This window comes from Rhinopithecus bieti, unplaced genomic scaffold (genome assembly GCF_001698545.2).
Source record: "Rhinopithecus bieti isolate Rb0 unplaced genomic scaffold, ASM169854v2 scaffold_33652, whole genome shotgun sequence".
Classification (NCBI taxonomy): Eukaryota; Metazoa; Chordata; class Mammalia; order Primates; family Cercopithecidae; genus Rhinopithecus; species Rhinopithecus bieti.
The window spans coordinates 2,644,505-2,665,423 of record NW_016814761.1 but is presented as its reverse complement, the minus strand read 5'-3'; the positions used below and the strand labels follow the sequence as shown (position 1 = coordinate 2,665,423).

The window sequence follows — 20,919 nt, the reverse complement described above, 5'->3', positions numbered from 1 at the left end:
CAAAAAAAAAAAAAAAATTAGCCCGGTGTGGTGGCGGTAGTCTGTAGTCCCAGCTACTCAGGAGGCTGAGGCAGGAGAATGGTGTGAACCCGGGAGGCAGAGCTTGCAGTGAGCTGAGACTGCACCACAGAGCTCCAGCCTGGCCGACAGAGTGAGACTCCGTCTCAAAAAAAAAAAAAAAATCATTTTTAGGAAGTTCAATTTCAAGAACTTCCCTGTTTCAAGATTTCCCGATTTGTTTGTGCTAACAGGTCTCATGGCCCGTCTCTTCTGATTGGATCAGAATCCCTGACAGCTTAGAGGCTGGCAGGCCGAGGGTCCCCAAGGCATGAGAGAAGAGGGGGCTCTGGGGAACTTGAAGGAAGCATCACAGGAAGCCGCAGGTGGGCGGGAGGGGGATTCCTCCCGCTCCTACTAACCAAATGCACAGTCCTCCCCTCAAGCTTGCTTATCCTCTGAGCTCTTTTGCAACCTTGGTGATGGGTGGGGGAGACCGAGAATGGAGAACGTCACAATGGTGGGAGAGGATGGGGTGGTGGAGCCAGAGGTTGGAAGAATCGGGAGGAACCCCTGTGTTTTCCCTCCAGAGGTGGCATCCCTGGGGTGGTAGATAAGGCATTGTGTTTGGAATTCAGCCCCATGGGTGTATATAGCTGGGGTTCTAGTCCCTCCTGAGCTACCTTCAGCAAATTACTATACCCCCGTTAGTCCTGTTTTCCTTGTCAGTTAAATGGCCAAGCTAATAATTACGTCCACACAGAACTGGGAAGTTCAAATAATAAACAATAGCGCTGCCCCCAGGCATGGAGCAAATACTGCTTGCCAGGTCCTGGGCTGAGTAATTCCCATGCATGACTTCATCCGATCCTCACAACAAGCCCCAAAGGTAGGTGTTATTGTTCCCATTTTACAAGGAGGAATGCAGGGCTTGGAGAGAGGAAGGCTCCTTCCCATGCACCTCTCTGCTTTGTAAACTGGAAAGTCCTGAGTAGTTGTAATTTGTAGTTATGAATCTCTGGAGTTCTCAGCTCATTCCCTGGAGATTTGTGCTAGGAAGTTCTAGAAGTTTGCAGAGTTTATTAAATAAATTGATTTGATATGTATTTGTTGAACACTTTGCTATGGTCTGAATGTTTTTGCATCCCTAATATTCACATGCTAAAATCTTCACTTCCAAGGTATTAGGAGGCGGGCATTTGGGGAAGTGATTAGGGCATGAGAGTGGAGAACTCAGGATTGGGATCAGTGTGCTTATGAAAGAGACCACAGGGCACTAGCCACTCCTTCTACCATGTGGGGACACAGTGAGAAGGCACCACCTGTGAACTAGGAATAGGGCATTCGCCAGACACCAAATCTGCTGGCACCATGATCTTGGACTTGCCAGCCTCCAGAACTGTGAGTAGTAAATGTCTGCTGTTTATAAGACACTCAGTCAATGATAGTTTGTTATAATAGCCCAAACAGACCAACACGCCTGCTGTGTGCTAGAAGTGGTTCTAGGTGCTTGGGATTCAGCAATGAACACCATAAAGCAACCTCAAAGAGGATACATTTTTGCACACAAAGACTGAAAAATCAGCAACAAAGAAATATAAAATAAGACAAGGTGAGGGGGTAGTGCAATTTTTTGTCCAATGGTTAGAGAAGGAGGTTGTGCTCACCACTGTGACAAGATGGAAGCTGTGCTCACCACTTGCATTACAGTGTACAAGAATGTAATCTCAATAAGGACAAGGCCCTGGGACTTTGTTTCCCTTACAGCTCCAGTCCCTAGCACAAGTTCTGGTTTCTAGTAGGTGCTCAATAAATATTCGTTGAATGAATGAATGAACAAATAGCCTCAGTCTCAGATCTGCCAGAGAAATGTCCATTTTAGGGTAGACATGGGATTTTGAATTCACCTCCTATGAGCTGACATTTACGGAGAAACTTGCGTGCCCCAGGCACTGTGCCAGCCTCTATGGCTGAGTACAGCCCTTCCCTTGAGCATCTTCACTAGAGAAGATAGTGGTGCTTGCAATTTAGTGGTCTAGAAGAGAAGGCAGCAAAGAGAAGAAGGGAAGAACAGGAGTTAAGTGCTAAGAGGAAGCGTTTCAGGGTCAGCAAAGAATTCAGCAAGCCGATTGCCTGACATTTTTTTCTTGATGCAAAAAATAGCTAATTCTGCTTTTTGGACTGGGGCTCGCTGAGTCAGGGGTTCAAAGAGAATAGCATGAGGATAGGAGCAGTAAATGTCATCTGCAGCAGATGGTGATGCTCCAGAGACAGAACGTGGCCTTGAAGATGCTTCCCTCCACCGCCTCTGGCCCAAGAATCAAGGTCGAGGGCGGGCAACCAAGCTCAGCTCCCCGGGGTCCCGATCCCAGCCTCTCAACTAGGCCAACCCTTCCCAAGAACATCACCCTTGTTCCACCCTCTTGGACTCCACACCAGGCTCAGTGGAGTCTCAGAGTCCAAGGGTGTGAGAAGAATAATTCCAGCATCTGTTATTAACCATCATTTCTATTTTTTTGGCTTCACTTTCTCTTTGGCCCTGAGAACACTGGGTCAGTGCACAAAACAACTGATTTGCCAGGTCTTTGTTCATACTCACAAAAGAAGTGGATGATTATTACAAGAACAGATTTTGCATTCCATATTTACCCCAGATGACATTGCCTTGATCCCTAAAATAACTCCAGATCGCCTGGGTGGAACTTGCTTGTTCCTTTTCATCTTGCTATTTTGCAATTGTTTATGGAGAACATCACCATAGTGATATTATCAGAGGCAGGGCAGAATGAAACTCCAAACTCTGGGTTGTTATTGGTTTTTCCTTTGTACCTCGGAACATGACTTTTTCAACCCAAACCTTCTCTTTTATTTCTTACAAGCATTACAGTTCTCAGTTCCAACTCAGCCAGCATCACTTTCTGACTCATCCCCAGCAGTTAAGACCACAGAGACGGTCCACACTAGAATGAGGGATGGAAGTGCTTGGGTTGAGTTTCCAAATTGGAAACCGTATTTACCAGAAATCCTCTTTCTTTCAGATAAGATTGGGGTCAAAGTACTAGAGTGTTGAAAGAGGCACTAAATAAACTAAGAATCTAAAGGACCTTCAGTGTTTGGGCCAAGGAACATGGTGATAGAGTTCAACAAATAAACACAGCTGGCGTAGGGGAGCCTTTAGCAAACACTTATCTTCTTGATTTTTTTTTTTTTTTTTTTTGGTCATAATTGTCAACTTGGCCCAAAGCCTTTATTATAGCATTCTCATACACTGCTGCCAGGGGTGTGTATTTGTACAACTTTCTAATGAAATTTGGCAATGAATAGCAAAAGCCTTGACAATGTAGCTCTTCCTTAGATGCAAAATTCTACTTGTGGACGCTAAAAGAATAATTAGGGAGATGAGCAGAAGGATACATACAAAGATGTTTATTGCTAATGATGGTGAAAAATTGGCAACAACCAAACCGTACAACATTAGGAGGTTACTTTTAAAAAATCAAAATCCAGGCCTGGCGCAGTGGCTCATGCCTATAATCCCAGCACTTTGGGAGGCTGAGGTGGGAGAAGCACTTGAACCAAGGAGTTTGAGACCAGCCTAGGCAACACAGTGGGACCCTGTCTCTATAAAAAATTTTAAAAAGTAAAACAAAAGAAAAAAATCATAATGTCCGCTCCATGCAATGGATACTGAGCCACTATTAAAATTATGCTGGCTGGGCGCGGTGGCTCACGCCTGTAATCCCAGCACTTTTGGAGGCCAAGGTGGGCAGATCACGTGAGGTCAGGAGTTCAAGACCAGCCTGGCCAACATGGTGAAACTCTGTCTCTACTAAAAATACAAAAATCAGCTGGGTGCAGGAGTGGGCATCTGTAATTCCAGCTACCTGGGGGGCTGCGGCAGGGGAATAACTTGAACCCGGGAGGCAGAGGTTGCAATAAGCCGAGATCACACCACCGCACTCCAGCCTGGGTGACAAAGCAAGACTCTGTCTCAAGAGAAAAAAGACCATGCGCAGTGGCTCATGCCTGTAATCCCAGCACTTTGGGAGGCCGAGGCGGGGAGATCACAAAGTCAGGAGTTCGAAACCAGCCTGGCCAATATGGTGAAACCCCGTCTCTACTAAAAATACAAAGATTAGCCGGGCGTGGTGACGGGCGCCTGTAGTCCTAGCTACTCGGGAGGCTGAGGCAGGAGAATCGCTTTAACCTGGGAGGTGGAGGTTGCACTGAGCTGAGATGGCACCACTGCACTCCAACCTGGTGACAGAGTGAGACTCCATCTCAAAAGAAAAGAAAAGTAAAAGCCACAGGAGAATCTTTAATAATGTGTAAAATATTCACAATGTGTTATCAAGTGAGAAAAAAGCAGGTTACAAATATAGATGTGCAGTGTGATCTCATTTTTATAAAATAAGTATATATGTGCAATAAAAAAGATTAGAAGGATAGATTCAAAAAGATGAAAGTATTTCTTGGGGATTTTCTTTTTTGGTGCTTTTGTTTATAATTTTTCTACAATGGGCACATATTTCTTTTTTTCTTTCTTTTTTTTTGAAACAGAGTCTTGCTCTGTCACCTAGGCTGGAGGGCAGTGGCGAGATCTTGGCTCACTGCAACCTCTACCTCCTGGGTTCAAGCAGTTTTCCTGTCTCACCCTCCTGAGTAGCTGGGATTACAGGTGTGCGCCACCACATCTGCATAATTTTTGTATTTTTAGTAGAGATAGGGTTTCCCCATGTTGGCCAAGCTGGTCTTGATCTCCTGACCTCAGGTGATCAATGCCTGCCTTGGCCTCCCAAAGTACTGAGATTACAGGCATGAGCCACCGTGCCCAATCTTTTTTTTTTTTTTTTTTTTTTTAAATCGAGTTTCCCTCTGTTGCCCAGGCTGGAGCACAGGGCGTGATCTCAGCTCACTACAACCTCTGCCTCCCAGCTTCAAGCAATTCTCTGCCTCTGCCTCCTGAGTAGCTGGGACTACAGGCATGTGCCACCATACCTGGCTAATTTTTGTATTTTTAGTAGAGACGGGGTTTCACCATGTTGACCAGGCTGGTCTCGAACTCCTGGCCTCAAGTAATCCACTACTTTGGCCTCCCAAAGTGCTAGGATTACAGGTATAAGCCTCCACGCCTGGCCACTGTAATGGGCATGTATTTCTGTAGTGAGATGTTTAAAATGCTATTTTTCAGAAAAATAATAAGTTGTCAAGTTTTTTGTTTGTTTTTTCCCGTAAAGAAAGAACTTAACAGACACGAGGCTGACCATGCCATGTGGGAGATGGAGTTAGTACTCAAATCATCTCCTCCAAAGTTCCTAGGTTAGGAGTTTTTCAAACGCAGTTTGGGGAAAGAGGGGAGGGGTCAGGTAACTGGGGCTTGCTGCTGATTGGTTGGGGCGGAGATGAACTCATAGGGAGTCTAAACTGTCCTCCTGTGAGCTGAATTGCTTCTGGGTGAGGCCACAGGAGTGGGGTTGGCAGGTCCAGGTGGAGCCATGGGCGTCAGACATGCAAAAACCCACAGGTCAGGAACCCTATACAGGGACTGGGTAGACAAGGTATGAGGCCAGCTTTCCTGAGGAGTTTCATTGGCTCTATAAGTCAACTCTGATTTCTTAAAACAGTCCGTTTGTATTTGAAAGCATGCCATTCCAGTCAAAACCTTGCTAAAATAACCAGTGTCTCCAATTGCATCAGTTCCGCAGGCTTACCAGGAAGCATGACTAGGAGGCCTCAGGAAACTTACAATCATGCCAGAAGGTGAAGGGGAAGCAAGCACGTCTTACCATGATGGAGCAGGGGAGACAGTCTGTCAGGCCTTTTAAAGTAATTTTGGCCGGGAGCAGTGGTTCATGCCAGTAATCCCAGCACTTTGAGAGGCCAAGACGGGCGGATCACTTGAGGTCAGGAGTTTGAGACCAGCCTGGCCAACATGGCGAAAACTTGTCTGTACTAAAAATACAAAAATCAGCCAGGCGTGGTGGCACGTGTCTGTAGTCCTAGGTACTCGGGAGGCTGAGGCATGAGAATCCCTTGAACCCAGGAGGTGGAGGTTGCAGGGAGCTGAGATTGCGCCATTGCACTCCAGCCCAGGTCAACAGCAGCGAGACTCCATCTAAAAAAAAAAAAAAAGGCCCAGCACGGTGGCTCATGCCTGTAATCCCAGCACTTTGGGAAGCTGAGGCAGGTGGATCACCTGAGGTCAGGAGTTCGAGGCCAGCCTGGCCAACATGGTGAAGTCCTGTCTCTACTAAAAAAATCCAAAAATTAGCTGGGCATGGTGGCAGGTGCCTGTAATCTCAGTTACTCGGGAGACTGAGGCAGAAGAATTACTGGCACTTGGGAGGCAGAGGTTGCAGTGAGCCAATATCACACCATTGCACTCCAGCCTTGGCCAACAACAGCGAGACTCCATCTTAAAACACACACACACACACACACACACACACACACACACACACACACACCTCACAGCAATTGTATGAGATAGGTATCATGCTCTCCAGTTGAAGAAGGGAAAAGTAGGTATAGAAGGAGATTTTAGTCACCTGCTCCTTCAACATTTCAGGGAGGAGGTAGATGCAGTTTTTCAGATAAGAGAGGCATAGAGCTTCTCAGACTAAATAGTTAAGATAGGAAGGTACAAGTGGATGGAGAACGAAGACCTACAAAAGCCTTTTACCTAGACCAGTAAACATTCAGGTTGCAAGCTGGAGAAAATGATAATAATTTTAACTATCCTCCTTTGAGCGCTTGGGGATGATGTTGACAAAAAATGAGGATTACGGGGTGTCATTATATTCAGCCTCACTGGCTTGTGGGAAGTGGTGGAAGTTCTGTGGCAATACATAGCACTGATGCGCCAGAGAGTAAATTACACAGAAGCCCAGAGTCTGTTATTATTATGATCATCACTCAAAACATCTAAACACCTCTTTGTTTGGGATAAGGTAGAGGAGTGAAAGTGCATAGGCTGTGGGACCAGACAGACTTCCATTGAAATCCTGGCTTACCATGTATTAAGAGCTATGTGATCTTGGTCCAGCTTCACCAGTTTGACTTTGAGATCTCTGTAGCACCTTCACACTTTTATGGAAATCCTGCTTCGATTTTTTTTTTCTTTTTTTTTTTTTGAGATGGAGTCTCGCTCTGTCGCCTAGGCTGGAGTGCCGTGGTGCGATCTTGGCTCACTGCAACCTCCACCTACTCCCAGGTTCAAGCAATTCTCTTGCCTCAGCCTCCCAAGTAGCTGGGACTACAGGCGCCCACCACCACGTCTGGCTAATTTTTTTTTTTTTTTTTTTTTTTTTTTTGTATTTTAGTAGAGACGGGGTTTCACCGTGTTAGGCAGGATGGTCTTGATCTCCTGACCTTGTGATCCACCCACCTCGGCCTCCCAAAATTCTGGGATTACGGGCGTGAGCCACCACACCTGGCTGAAATCCTGCTTCGATTTATTATCCCAAACATTTCCTGTTATACTGAAAGCTGTCATAGGAGCTCTTCAGACCTGAATTTGTTGGGGGTAATTATAGCTGCTGGAACAAAGAACTCCCAACTTTGAGTGGCTTGCTGCTACGATAATGGTTTACTTGCCCCCAAAGGCACAGTCTGGTTGGGTGTTTTCAGTGACTATCGTGGAAAGAGACACAGCCTTCTTCCATCTTGGAGTCCTCCCTTAGGTCCTCTGCATTCAGTTTACTGATGAACAAAGAAAGAGTGTGCGGCAGGACACAAGGGTCATTTTAGGTCCCTGCCTGGAGATGGCACATGTCACTTCCGCCCATATTCCATTAGTTAAAACACAGTCACATGACCATGTGACTATGTTTGTGCCCAGGAAGAGGAAATGGAAAAGGTAACCATGTAGCTTACTAATGCTAGCATACCTGGATCAATTGCAGGTAATGTGAGGTAGGGAATGAAAGGTCATTAAGATTAAAGCCCTTGCTGTGCACAGTGGCTCTCCCAACACTTCAGGAGGCTGAGGCAGGAGGATTGAGTCCAGGAGTTTGAGACCAGCTTGGGCAACATAGGAAGATCCTGTCTCTACAGAAAATTAAAAGATTAGTGGGGCGTGGTGGTGCATGCCTGTCGTTCCAGCTACTCTGGAGGCTGAGGCAGGAGGATCGCTTAGATCGGGAGGTGGAGGCTGCAGTGAGCTATGCTCGTGCCACTGTACTCCAGCCTGAGCAACAAAGCAAGACTCTGTTTCAAAAAAAAAAAAAAAAAAGAGAGAAAGAGAAGATTAAAGCCCAAGAGAACTGCAATGGCAGTTGTCCAAGGAATGGTGTGTGACAGACAGAAATCACTGGCAGTCAAGTTTTTCTTGACAGATACAGATTCTAAGCTGGGCCAGATCTTATAGCATCTTAGATCACATATGTATGATCCAGTCTGGCAGTTTTAAGCTGTAAAGAGGCAGCATCTATAAAATAGGCCCTATCACCATTGACATTGCTCTGGGCCTCTCTGCTCAATCATCCTAACTCTCTGTGCCCCTCAGTTTCCCCCTTTGCATTTTGTTCCCAATCTGCCAAGCTTCAGGCTTGGTGATTCATTTTCCCCACTTATAGTCTCACTTTACACTGCTGGACCAGATACTCAACATCACTTCTCTGACCTCTGTTTTTCTTTCAGACCACAATCTGGAGTCTTTCTGACTATAATGGCATTGATTGCCTTATTGATTGCTTCCGATAAATAGGTCATCAGGTCTAGTCTGGTCCTGGGAGTTAAGAATCTCAACCAAGGTTCTTTTATGCTATACACTTTGTTCACTTGAAGAAAAATATTAAGCTGATATGTGTGTTTATTTACCTGGAAGGATTGAAACTTATAGAAAGAATGCCTTTTCTTCCAAAAAATTTAATGTCCTGTGTATGTTTAAATGATGCTTTACATAGCTCTGAAATCTTTTTCTTAAATGGCATCTTTGGAAGAGCAGAATTTTCTTGTTTTCATCAAATCCAATTTATCAAATTTTTTCTTTTTTAGTTAGTGCTTTTTGTATCTTAAGAAATCTTTCCCAACTAAATGTTGTGTAGATTTCTCATATGTTTTCTTTTAGAAGTTTTAGCTCTTTATGTTTATGTCTATGATCCATTACATTAATGTTATTTATGGTGTGAGGTAAGGGTCAAGATTGTTTTTTCCTAAATGGATCTTGGGAGGAGGAGGCAGAAGGATCCCTTGAGCCCAGGAGTTCAAGACCGGCATGGACAACATAGTGAGACCCTGTCTCTACAAAAAATGCACAAAAATAAAAAATAGCTGGGCATCGCAGTGGCTCATGCTTGTAATCCCAGCACTTTGGGAGGCCGAGGCAGGCAGATTGCTTGAGTCCAGGAGTTTGAGACCAGCCTGGACAACATAGTGAGACCTCAACTTTACTAAAAAAACTTAAAAATTCATCACGTGTGGTGCCATGCGCCTGTAGTCCCAACTATTTGGGAGGCTGAGGTGAGAAGATTGCTTGAGTCTGGGAGATCAAGGCTGTAGTGAGCAATGATTGTGCCACTGCATTCCAGCCTGGGTGACAGAGTGAGACACTGACTCAAAAAAATCAAAGAATCAGTTTGTGAGTTTATATACAAAAACTTGCTGGGATTGTGATTTTAATTGCATTGCATTTATAGTACATTTTCAGGAGAATGAACGTCTTGATGATATTGAATCTTCCAATCCATAAATAGGGTACATCTATTGATCTAGATTTTTAATTTATCTTAGCAATGTTTTCTTATTTTCAGGCCTTGCACATCTTTCATTAACTATATCCCTGAGTATTTTATATTTTTGATGTTATTATAAAGGTATTTAAATTTATTTTCCAATTGTTCATTGTTCTGTTCTTTTATTCCAGCTTTTCACTAGATTGTTCTCTAAGTCCTACCACTTTATCAGGTCCTATGTCAGTTCTGCATCTGGTTTAGTTTCATTTGGAACACTGCAATGTCTGATTGGGATGAGAGACAGGAGTTTCGGAGAAGTAGAGGATGGCTGAGGTTTGCATCCTGGATGACTGGAGGTTCTCTGGCTCACAATATGACAGACTTCATTCATATTGTGCCATATCCCAGGTTCCATGCTAATTGTTAGTGACATGACTCACAGTCCCTGTCTCAAAGAGCCATAGCACAGTAGGGATCAAGTGACAAGTGATCTGATAAGGTACACAAAGTATAGGTTTCCATGGGAACACAGAACAGGGGGTCCCAAACCCAGCTTTTGAGGGGAGTATCAGAGACTACTACCAGGAGAAAAGGGTGATTATGCTGAATCTAAAGGAAGAGTCAGCTTTAGACACGTTGTAGAGTCCAGCCCAACCCTGGTGGGTGACTGGCTGGCCAGCTTAATACACTAAACGTGAAGTCTCCCAAATATGCAAATAAAAACTGCAACAGCTGGCCTGCATGTGAGAGGCCCTTCCATGACTCTGACCGAGACCCCGCAGATGGTCAGGATGCAAATACTTCTGGTCCAGCAGAAGGCAGCTGTGAGTTCTCCCAGGTACCTATTAGAAAAGCAAAAGCAAAAACCCTGAGATGATTGTGTCTAACCTCAGAGTAAAGTATCCTCTTGGCACTGAAGACTTTGGGGATGCATTAAAAAGAAGTGGATTGCTAGTGGTCTGTCCACCTCCCCACTCCCTGCTACATGTTCTTTCAAGATGTTGAAGGCTGGAAAAAGTTGATCTAAGCTGTCTAGCCGAGGCTGCCTCTTCTACAAACCACACAATTTTCTGTCTTCAAAGGAAATCAGCATTTTTTTTTTTTTTTTTGGCCTGTCCCCAGCCCTGCTTAAGGTTTCAATGACTAGAAATTTCTGAGACCACAAAGAAGTCTGTTTCATTCACTTGCCCAGGATGCCTGTAACTTCCATCTGTTTCTTTCTTTCTCTCTACTTTTCAGCAGCCCTTTCTCCTTCTTTTGGTAACAGTATCCTGATTTCCCCCATCATCAGGGAAACAGTTTCCCTCCCTGATCATCAGGTCCCCATCTGCCAGCTCCAGGGCTGAGGCCGCTGGTAACTAAAGAAATGAACATGGCTGAAATTGTCTAAGGAAAAAGGGCAAAGTTCCAGAAGGAAAGAAATTGCTACCATATCTCAAAGAACTCCATCGTTTAGTGGCTGTGTAGAGGAGAGGGAGTCTGCAGAGAACCCAGAGAAGGACCGTAGAGGTAGGATTAAGACCAGGAGAGTCACATGATGTCATGGAAGCCAATGGGAAAGAGTGCTTCAAGGAGGGAGGAAGTGGCCAAAGCACCAGATGCAACTGGGAAGTTACAGGAGGTGAGGATTGAAAATCAGGCATGTGGCCTGGCAAGGTGGCTCATGCCTGTGATCCCAGCATTATGGGAGGCGGGGATGGGAGGAGTGCTTCAGCCCAAGAGTTTGAGACCAGCCTGGTCAACAAAGTGAGACCCTGCCTCAAGAAAAAAATTTTTTTTAAAAGAAAGAAAGTTGTGCATGTGACCTTCAACACACGATAGTTATGGGTGACCTCAGATCTATTTCAGTGGAGGAGTTATGAAAGAGAATGGGAGGTTAGGAAGTGGAGCGAGGAAACACAGACAATTCTCCAGCTGCGAAAGGGAGGAGTTGGCGGTAAGCTGGAGAAGATGAGGAATTTACGTAAGTTTCTTTCTTTAAAAAAAAAAAAAATCAGAACACTTAGGCATGTTTAAAACCAGAGTAATCATTAGTTGAACAATTTGGGGAGAGACAGGATAATTGAAGTGTAAGGTTCTTGAGAAAATAAAATCCCCAAGAGGGAATATTGTTTACAGCATTTCCCAAACTCACTTGGTGGATCGCCTCTCTTCGGGCCAAATTCATTTTGATTACTGCTCCACAGAAAGCACCATGGCCCAAATCAGGTCAAGGGCCCATCCGCAAACCAAATAGCATGGCCAAGGCTACACTTTGATTATGGCCAATCAGAATCCTCTCCTCTAGAGCTGGGGGTGGGCTAAACTCCACCCAAACTAAATGTCTGAAAATGAGACAGGGTTAAGTTGTAGGAAAGAGAGGGTATTCATACCTGGCAGGTACCCCAGCAGTGACCTCGAAGCCAGCTGAATGATGGGGCAAATGGCCTTGCCATGTGGTGTTCCCTCCCTCTTGGAACTCTCTTGGTAACAAAGATTCCCTTTTCTTTTTCTTTTTGTTTTTTTTTTGAGACAGAGTCTCTCTGTCACCCAGGCTGGAGTGCAGTGGCGTGATCTTGGCTCACTGCAACCTCTGTCTCACAGGTTCAAGCAATTCTCATGCCTCAGCCTTCTGAGTAGCTGAGATTACAGATGCACACCCCTACGCCCAGCTAGTTTAAGTATTTTAGTAGAGATCGCGTTTCACCATGTCGGCCAGGCTGGTCTCGAGTTCATGACCTCAGATGATCCACCCACCTTGGCCTCCCAAAGTTCTGGGATTACAGGCGAGAGCCACCATGCCCAGCCGGTAACAAAGATTCTTAAATTGAATCCCACTGAAACTTCAGTATATAGAGTTAGGATGTTCAGGCAATATGGCTAGCTGTAGAATTCAGTGTATTGAAGGGTTAAAATCTGGCTTATTCCAAGGGTTCCTGGGCATTTCTAAAGACACAGTAAAACACCTAAAACCGTTTTAGTAACTTGAGAAGATGCCCAACGTAGGAAGCAGGCCCAGACCTGTTAGATGGGAGGCAATTTAGGAGCTAGGCAATCCCCAGCTCCTGGGATAACTGTGCATTTATTAACCCAATTAATAGACGTAATTGAAGAAGGAAAGACAGATGTTGGGCAACTACTGGGCAATGTCCGCTTTAATGGGTCCCATATGAGCTGATTTGGCATAGGGTAGAAGGCTGTCTTTCAAGGACCTCAAGGTTGCTGCTTCCTTTCTCAGATGATGGTATTACGTGGCTTGGGGCTTCCCTTCCACCTTGCCTCAATTCAGAAAATGCTTACGGGCACCTACCATGTGTAACTGCCATCCTATGTGCTGGGATATGGTAGCACTGCCTTTTGCAGCTTACAAAGCCCTTTCCTACCTATCTCAATCTGGTGATTCTGAGAAGAGATTTTGAGTCAGAAAGATCAAAGTGAGAATAAATCCATCCACGTATTATGTGTGACTTTAGGCAAGTCATTTCATGTAATTCCCAACTTCTTCTATAAATTGGTAATAATAACAGTTCTGGCCAGGCATGATGGCTCACACCTAAAATCCCAGCACTTTGGGAGGCTGAGGTGGGGGGATCGCTTGAGCCCAGGAGTTTGAGACCAGCCTGGGCAACATGACAAAACCCCGTCTCTACAAAAAAACATAAAAATTAGCCAGCGGTGGTGGCTCACACCTGTGGTACCAGCTATATGGGAGGCTGAGTTGGGAGGATTGCTTGAGCCTGGGAGGCGGAGGTTGCAGTAAGTCGAGACTGTGCCATTGCATTCCAACCCAAGACCCTGTCTCCAAAAAAAAAAGTTCCTAGCTCAAAGGATGGTTAGGAGGAGTCTATAACATATGAAAAGTACTTAGCGCATAGCAAACACTCATGAAAAAGTAGCTGTAATATTCATTCTTTGTCTGTTTATTCACACGATAATCTTATCCTGTTGATACTATTATCTTCGTTCACATACCTTCATTGAGCACTGATTATGTTCTAGGTGCTGAACACCTAGGTCCATAATGACCAAAAGAGGACTCAGATGCAGAACAAGGTCCCAGAACTAAGCCTTCAGGAAAAGGAAGAACCATCAAACGAAACTGAGGGGAAACCTTTCCACCTTGCCTCCATTCAGGAAATGCTTATGGGCACCTACTATGTGTAATTGCCATGCTATGTGCTGGGATGTGGTAGCCTTACTCATCTCAGGCAAGCCAAGAGAGCTACATGAAGGAGGAGAAGGCAGGAGTAAGATGAAGCTCCAAAGTGAGCACTGGCTTCTGCAACAACGAGTTCCCAGGCCAGCTTGAGTACAGCAATGTCGCTTCCTGGGCAGGTCGGGGCAGAGCTCTGATCAGACTGACTTGAGGTGAAAATGGAGCAGGTGTGGAATCAACAACTGCAAAGAATTTACAAGGTTTTGGTGTGAATGGGAGCAGAAAAATGGCGGAAGTGGCTAGAGGGAGAGGCAGGATCCAGGAGTTTTGAGTGGTGGTTCTTAAAACTTTTATTTTATGATAGGAGCTATTAGGGCATGTTTTCTAAAGAAGATGGGAATGATCCAGTACCGAGGGAGAAACTGGTGACTAAGGAAGGAAGGATTCAGAGAACAAGTGGAGGGGTGACTCTGATAGGAACAAAAACGCTTCATTTATTGTAAAATCTGGGGAAGCAGAGATTGCGGGGAAAGTGCAGATATGTTGGTAGATGATAATCTCCTGTCTGGGGAGAGGGGAAGGAAACTCAGTGGTAGGGAAGAAATCAGTGAGAAGTCAGTAAGATTTCTGGTGGATTATGCTTATGAATACTGAAGTCCTAAAGAAAGTGTGGAAGGGGAGATGGAGGTAAGTTCATGAGAGCAAAAAAAGGGGTGGCAGTTTGAAAAATATGACAGTATGAACTTCAAGGGGTTAGGGTCTTTAAAAGAGGATGAGAGGAGAAACAGTGCTAAAAATATTTATGGTCTGGATGTTGTGGCTAACACCTGATACCCAAACACTTGAGAGGCCGAGGCAGGAGGATCACCAACCAACATGGTGAGATCCTGTCCCTATTTAAATTATTTCTGTGAAGTGTGAGGCAAAGCCATCTGCTTAGAGAGGATGCCAAGGGGACAAAGGAAGCTTGAGGAGGAAGAAGGTTGAAAAATCATAATTTAAGAGTGTGAGCAGTGGTGGGCTACAGCGGGGAAATACAGTAGAATTGCTAGGCAGGCTTGAGGGCTCGTTTGAAATTTGTGGACCTCACCTTAAAGGAAGAGAAATCACTTTCAACTTTCCAGCAATATTCAGATGGTTTTTTTTTTTTTTTTTTGGTTGTTGTTTTGTTGTTTGAGACAGAGTTTCACTCTGTCACCTCAGCTGGAGTGCAGGGGCGTGATATTGGCTCACTGCAACCTCTGCCTCCTGGGTTCAAGCGATTCTCCTGTCTCAGCTTCCTGAGTAGCTGAGATTACAGGTGCCCACCACCATGCCTGGATAATTTTGTATTTTTAGGAAAGATGGTTTTTCCCATATTGGCCAGGCTGGTCTCAAACTCTTGGCCTTAAGTGATCTGCCCATTTCAGCCTCCCAAAGTGCTGGAATTACAGACATGAGCCACCTTGCCCAGCCAATGTTCAGATGTTCTGATGCAAAAAAGGTGGGGGTAAAGGGGTTATGGGCTTTCGTAAGGGAGTTTGTATAATACTCATTACTAAGCTGGGTCAGGAGGGATGTGAGCATGAGGGGGAAAATAAATGTGAAAATCTGGCAGGGACAAAGGTTTGCAGACCTTGATGAGGCTGAAGAAATAATGAGGTTGAGGAAATGCTTTTGTGGTGATACTATGGTAAGTGGGTTACAGTCAGATTTGAGATCTTTTGTGACTGTGATTTCTTTTCTCTTTTCTTTTCTTTTTTGGAGACTGGGTCTCACTCTGTTGCCCAGGCTGGAGTGCAGTGGCACAAACATAGCTTACTGCAGCCTCAACCTCCTGGGCTGAATGAAGAGGTTCTCCCACCTCAGCCTTCCAAGTAGCTGGGACCACAGGTACGTGCCACCATGCCTGGCTAATTTTAAAACAATCTTTATGGAAATGGGGTCTTGCCATGTTGCCCAGGCTGGTCTCAAACTCCTGGGCTCAGCCTCCCAAAGTGTTAGGATTACAGATATGAGCCACCATGCCTAGCCAGTGTGATTGTGATTTCTGAGATAGTACAATTAAGGGCGAGAACAGGCCAGGGTAAGACCACAGGAGTGGGAACTGGGGAGAGGGGAAGGAAACTCAGTGGTAGGGAAGAAATCAGTGAGAAGTCAGTAAGATTTCTGGTGGATTATGCTTATGGGTACTGAAGTCCTAAAGAAAGTGTGGAAGGGGAGATGGAGGTAAGTTCATGAGAGCAAAAAAAGGGGTGGCAGTTTGAAAAATATGACAGTATGAACTTCAAGGGGGGTAGGGTCTTTAAAAGAGGATGAGAGGAGAAACAGTGCTAAAGATATTTATGGTCTGGATGTTGTGGCTAACACCTGATACCCAAACACTTGGGAGGCCAAGGCAGGAGGATCACCAACCAACATGGTCAGATCCTGTCCCTATTTAAATTATAAAGTTATTATTATTATTATTTTTTGGATATGAGGGTCTCCCTCTGTTGTCCAGGTTGGAATGCAGGGTGCAATCATGGCTCACTGCAGCCTCAATCTCCTGGGCTGAAGGAATCTTCCTGCCTCAGCCTCCTGTGTAGCTGGGACCAGTGGCATGTGCCACCATGCCTATTTGATTTTTTTTATAGAGACGGGGTCTCACTTTGTCACCTGCGCTGGTCTCGAACTCCTAGGTTTAAGCAATACTCTCAGTTAGGCTTCCAAAGCGCTGGGATTACAGGAATGCCTGGCCAAAAATGCCTGGCTACCATGCCTGGCCAAAAAAATTTAAAATAAAAAAAATTTACAGTGCCTGTCTACCAATTCACAACCCCTTGCAGATGACCATGTTTAACGCCATGTGCCTCCGTGCTCATAGCAATAGCTAATGGATCTAGGGGTGGGATCTGAGCAATGGGCAGCCAATCTGTGGAGCGACCTGTCCAATGAATGAACTTTCCTTTATGCTTGGCCTCCATCCCTTGGCATCCAAGAGGGACACCACCTTTTCTTGGTCCTGTTCCTGCCTCACGGGTCATTCCTTCTCAGTCTTCCTGCTGGTTCCTCTTTATCTTCATGACCTCTTCTCTCTACATTCACCTACGAAGTGAGTTCACCAAGATGTCTGTGCTTTCAAATATCTTTAAATGCCATTTACTAGCTGGCAGTTCTCGTAAGTTTATCACAGCTCTAACTTCTTCCCCCAAATCCAGACTTCCATATCTAATTACTTACTTGACATCTCCATTTATTTATTTTTATTTTTTGAGATGGAGTATCACTCTGTCACCCGGCCTGGAGTGCAGTGGCGCAATCTCTGCTCACTGAATCCTCCACCTCTGGGTTCAAGCAATTCTCCTGCCTCAGCCTCCTGAGTAGCTGGGATTACAGGCATGTGCCACCATGCCCAGCTAATTTTGGTATTTTTAGTAGAGACAGGGTTTCACCATGTTGACCAGGCTGGTTTCAAACACCTCAAGTGATCTACCCGCCTCCCCAAAGTGCTAGAATTACAGGTGTGAGCCACCACGCCCACTTGACATCTCCACTTAAATTTCCAGTAGGAGGCTGGGCGCAGTGGCTCATGTCTCTAATCCCAGAACTTTGGGAGGCCAAGGCGGGGTCAGGAGTTCAAGACCAGCCTGGCCAACATGGTGAAACCCTGTCAAAAATCGGCTGGGTGTGGTGGCACACGCCTATAGTCCCAGCTACTTGGGAGGCTGAGGTGGGAGAATTGCTTGAATCCAGGAGATGGAGGCTGCAGTGAGCCAAGACTGCACCACTGCACTCCAGCCTGGGCGACAGAGTGAGACTCCATCTCAAAAACAAAAAACAAAAAAAACTCCAATAGGCATCTCAAACATAACTTGTTCCCTCTTATCCACAACCCTCCCCTTGGAAAAACCCTGCTCCTCCTACAGTCTTCCCCAGATCAATAAATGGCAAATCCGTCCAGTGTTAAGCCAAAAATCTTAGCATCAGGCAAAACTATGGAGTAAAAGATAAGTGGTTGCCAGGAGCTAGGGGGCAGAGGGATGAAGAGGTGGACCACAGGGGATTTTTAGGGCAGTGAAAATATTCCGTATGATGGTTCTAATGGTGGCTTGATGTAATTATCCGCTTGTTCAAACTCATAGAGTGTATAACAGAGTGAACCCTAATGTAAACTATTGGGTGATCATGATGTATGAATGCAGTTAATTAAGTGCAACAGATGTACCACTCTAGTGGGGAATGGGGACAATTCAGGGAGGCTCTGCATATGTAAGGCAGGGATATGTGGATTATCTCTGTATCTTCCTCTCAATTTCGTTGTGAACCTAAAACTGCTCTAAAAAACAAAGTCTTGGCTGGGTGCTGTGGCTCATGCCTGTAATCCCAGCACTTTAGGAGGCTGAGGTGGGAGGACTGCTTAAGCCCAGGAGTTCGAGACTAGCCTGGGTAACAGTGCGACTCAGTCTCTACAAAAAAAATTAGCTGAGCAGAGTGATGCACGCCTGTAGTCCCAGCTACTCAGGGGGCTGAGGTGGGAGGATCACCTGAGCCTGGGGGTGTTGAGGCTGCAGTGAGCTATGATTGCACCACTGCACTCCAGTCTGGGCAACAGAACTGAGACACTGTCTCAAAACAAACAAACAAAAAGACAAAGTCTTTTTATAAGAAAAAAAAAATCTTAGCATCATCCTTGATTCCTTTCTTCTCATGCATACCACCAATACATCAGGAAATGTCTAGAATACTATCTACTTCTTGCCATCTCCAATGCTACTACCCTAGTCCAAGCCAGCTTCATCTCTCTGCTGTGTGACCTTGGGCAAGCTCCTTACCTTTTCAGGCTTCTGTCATGATTAAATGACTTATTATCTGTAAGGTGCTTAACAGTGTTCATCACATAGGATGCGCCGTATCAGTGCTTTCTATATAAATAAATATCCTCAATATAGAAATGTCTTTCTAAGGCCCTAGTCCCCCCACAGTCCATTCAGAACACAGCAGCCTCATGATCCTTTCAAAGCCTAGGTCAGATCTTGTCATGGCTCTGCCCTTCAGCTCCTGCTCGACTTAGGCTAGCCACACTGGCCTCCTGTCTGTCCCTTGAAAACACACCAGTGCTGATCCAGCACAGTCCCACCTTCAGGGTTTTTACCCTTGCTGCTCCTTGTGCCTCTGCTATCCACAAGGCTTGCTCCCTCCTTCCCTTCAGCTATATGATCAAATATTGCTAAGTCAGGCCTTGCCTGCTTACCTATTTGCTTGCTTGAATTTTTCTCATTATCTCTAATCACTACCCGACACTGTGTTACTATTATTATTTTATTTTTGAGACAGAGTCTCACTCTGTCTCCCAGGCTGGAGTGCAGTGGCGCGTCTCGGCTCACTGCAAGCTCCGCCTCCCGGGTTCACGCCATTCTCCTGCCTCAGCCTCCCAAGTAGCTGGGACTACAGGCGCCCGCCACCACGCCCGGCTAATTTTTTGTATTTTTAGTAGAGACAGGGTTTAGCCCTGTTAGCCAGTATGGTCTTGATCTCCCGAACTCGTGATCCGCCCACATTGGACTCCCAAAGTGCTGGGATTACAGACGTGAGCCACCGCGCTAATTTTTGTATTTTTAGTAGAGACGGGGTTTCCCCATGTTGGCCAGGCTGGTCTCGAACTCCGGACTTCAAGCGATTGCCCACCTCGGCCTCCCAGAGTGCTGGGATTACAGGCGTAAGCCATTGTGCCTGGCCTCGGACACTGTATTGGCCTGGTGGCCGACTGTCTCCCTGACAACACTCAAGCTCCATAACAATGTGGGTTGTTTTGCTCACTGCTGTATTTCCAGAGCCTAGCACAGTGCTTGGCACATAGCAGATGCTCAATATTTACTGCGTGTGTCATTCTCTTCTTTGAATTCCTGTAATACTCATCCAATACCATTCTTGCGAGACTTACCCATATGCTTTTTCTGCCAGTGGCTACCTGTGAAAGGTTTTACTTGTCTATGAGCTCCCTGAGGACAGGGCCTGGCTCAGGGAAACAATTGCTGTCATCTGTACTGTTTACCATGCCCTCACAGATCGCCTAATTTGATTTAACCAAAGCAAACAGGCCACAGAGGGCAGATATTATTAGCAATCCAGGTTTCCTGCCACCTAGACTAAGCTCAACAAATATTTTGATTGAGAGAGAGATTGGGAGAGAGAAACTTGAGTCACTTTGTGGAGAGAGGAAGCCCTTCTGGGCAAATGGAATGGTTCTCTGTAGCACATCCAACAGTACTCATAACAGCTAGCATTTGTTGAACTTAATTTTCTTTTTCTTTCTTTCTTTTTTTTTGATAGAGTCTTGCTCTGTCGCCAGGCTGGGGTGCCGTGGCGCGATTTCGGCTCACTGCAACCTCTGTCCCCCGGGTTCAAGCGATTCTCCTGCCTCAGCCTCCCGAGTAGCTGGGGCTACAGGTCGGCACCACCACGCCCAGCTAATTTTTGTATTTTTAGTAGAAACGGGGTTTCACCATGTTGGCCAGGATGGTCTCGATCTTTTGACCTCGGCCCCCCTCGGCCTCCCAAAGTGCTGGCATTACAGGCGTGAGCCACCGCGCCCGGCCTGTTGAACTTAATTTTCTAATCTCTACCTGTGTCATCCTCACAGCTATTCTGTCTGCAACTATACGGGCAGGGATCTTTATGTCTTATTCATCTGTTATCTTCCGGTGCCTAAACAAGGCCTGGTACATAGTAGGTGTTGAATAAATGATGTCAGCCCGAGGCTCCTCAATTCCTGCCCGGGCTCAGGTGCAGCGCGGCGCTCCAGGTCCCGCCCTAGCGAGCGGCAGCGCTGGGCTCCGGCCCGGCTCCCAGCGCGCTCCCTCCGTACTGGGCTGGGCTGGGCTGGGCCGGGCCGGGCCGGTCCGCGCTCGGCGGCAGTTCCGGGTGCGCCGCAGGAGTGAGCGCGTGCACGGGGTGGGGCGCAGAGGGCCGGTCGCCTCACAGCCCCCGGTGCCTTCCGCATCCCCGCCCGCCGGGACTGTGGGGAGCGGTTCCCTCGCCGCCACCCCTGCTGCAGGCCCAGAGTCGGGTACTAGGCCTCCAAAAGCGCGGAGAGCCCTCCCGCCCCGGCCGCGTACTCCTGACCCGGGACCCCCGGCAGGCGAGCCGCGCCGC

General features: G+C 46.2%; 1 protein-coding gene across 6 annotated transcripts in view; it reads right to left on the bottom strand.

The window, feature by feature from the left end:
- The window catches only part of MICOS10 (mitochondrial contact site and cristae organizing system subunit 10), a 124,666-nt gene that overhangs the window by 102,265 nt on the left and 1,482 nt on the right, over positions 1-20,919 (bottom strand). Inside the window, exon 2 of one of the 6 annotated variants that reach the window (XM_017851991.1) lies at positions 10,441-10,513. The exons of 3 other annotated variants lie outside the window; for them this stretch is intronic. In XM_017851991.1, coding sequence (XP_017707480.1) covers positions 10,441-10,513 — 73 coding nt within the window. Of the gene's footprint in view, positions 1-9,633; positions 10,514-16,710; positions 16,873-20,919 lie in introns of those variants that run through there. 2 more of the 6 variants (XM_017851990.1, XM_017851992.1) reach the window with 2 other exon arrangements.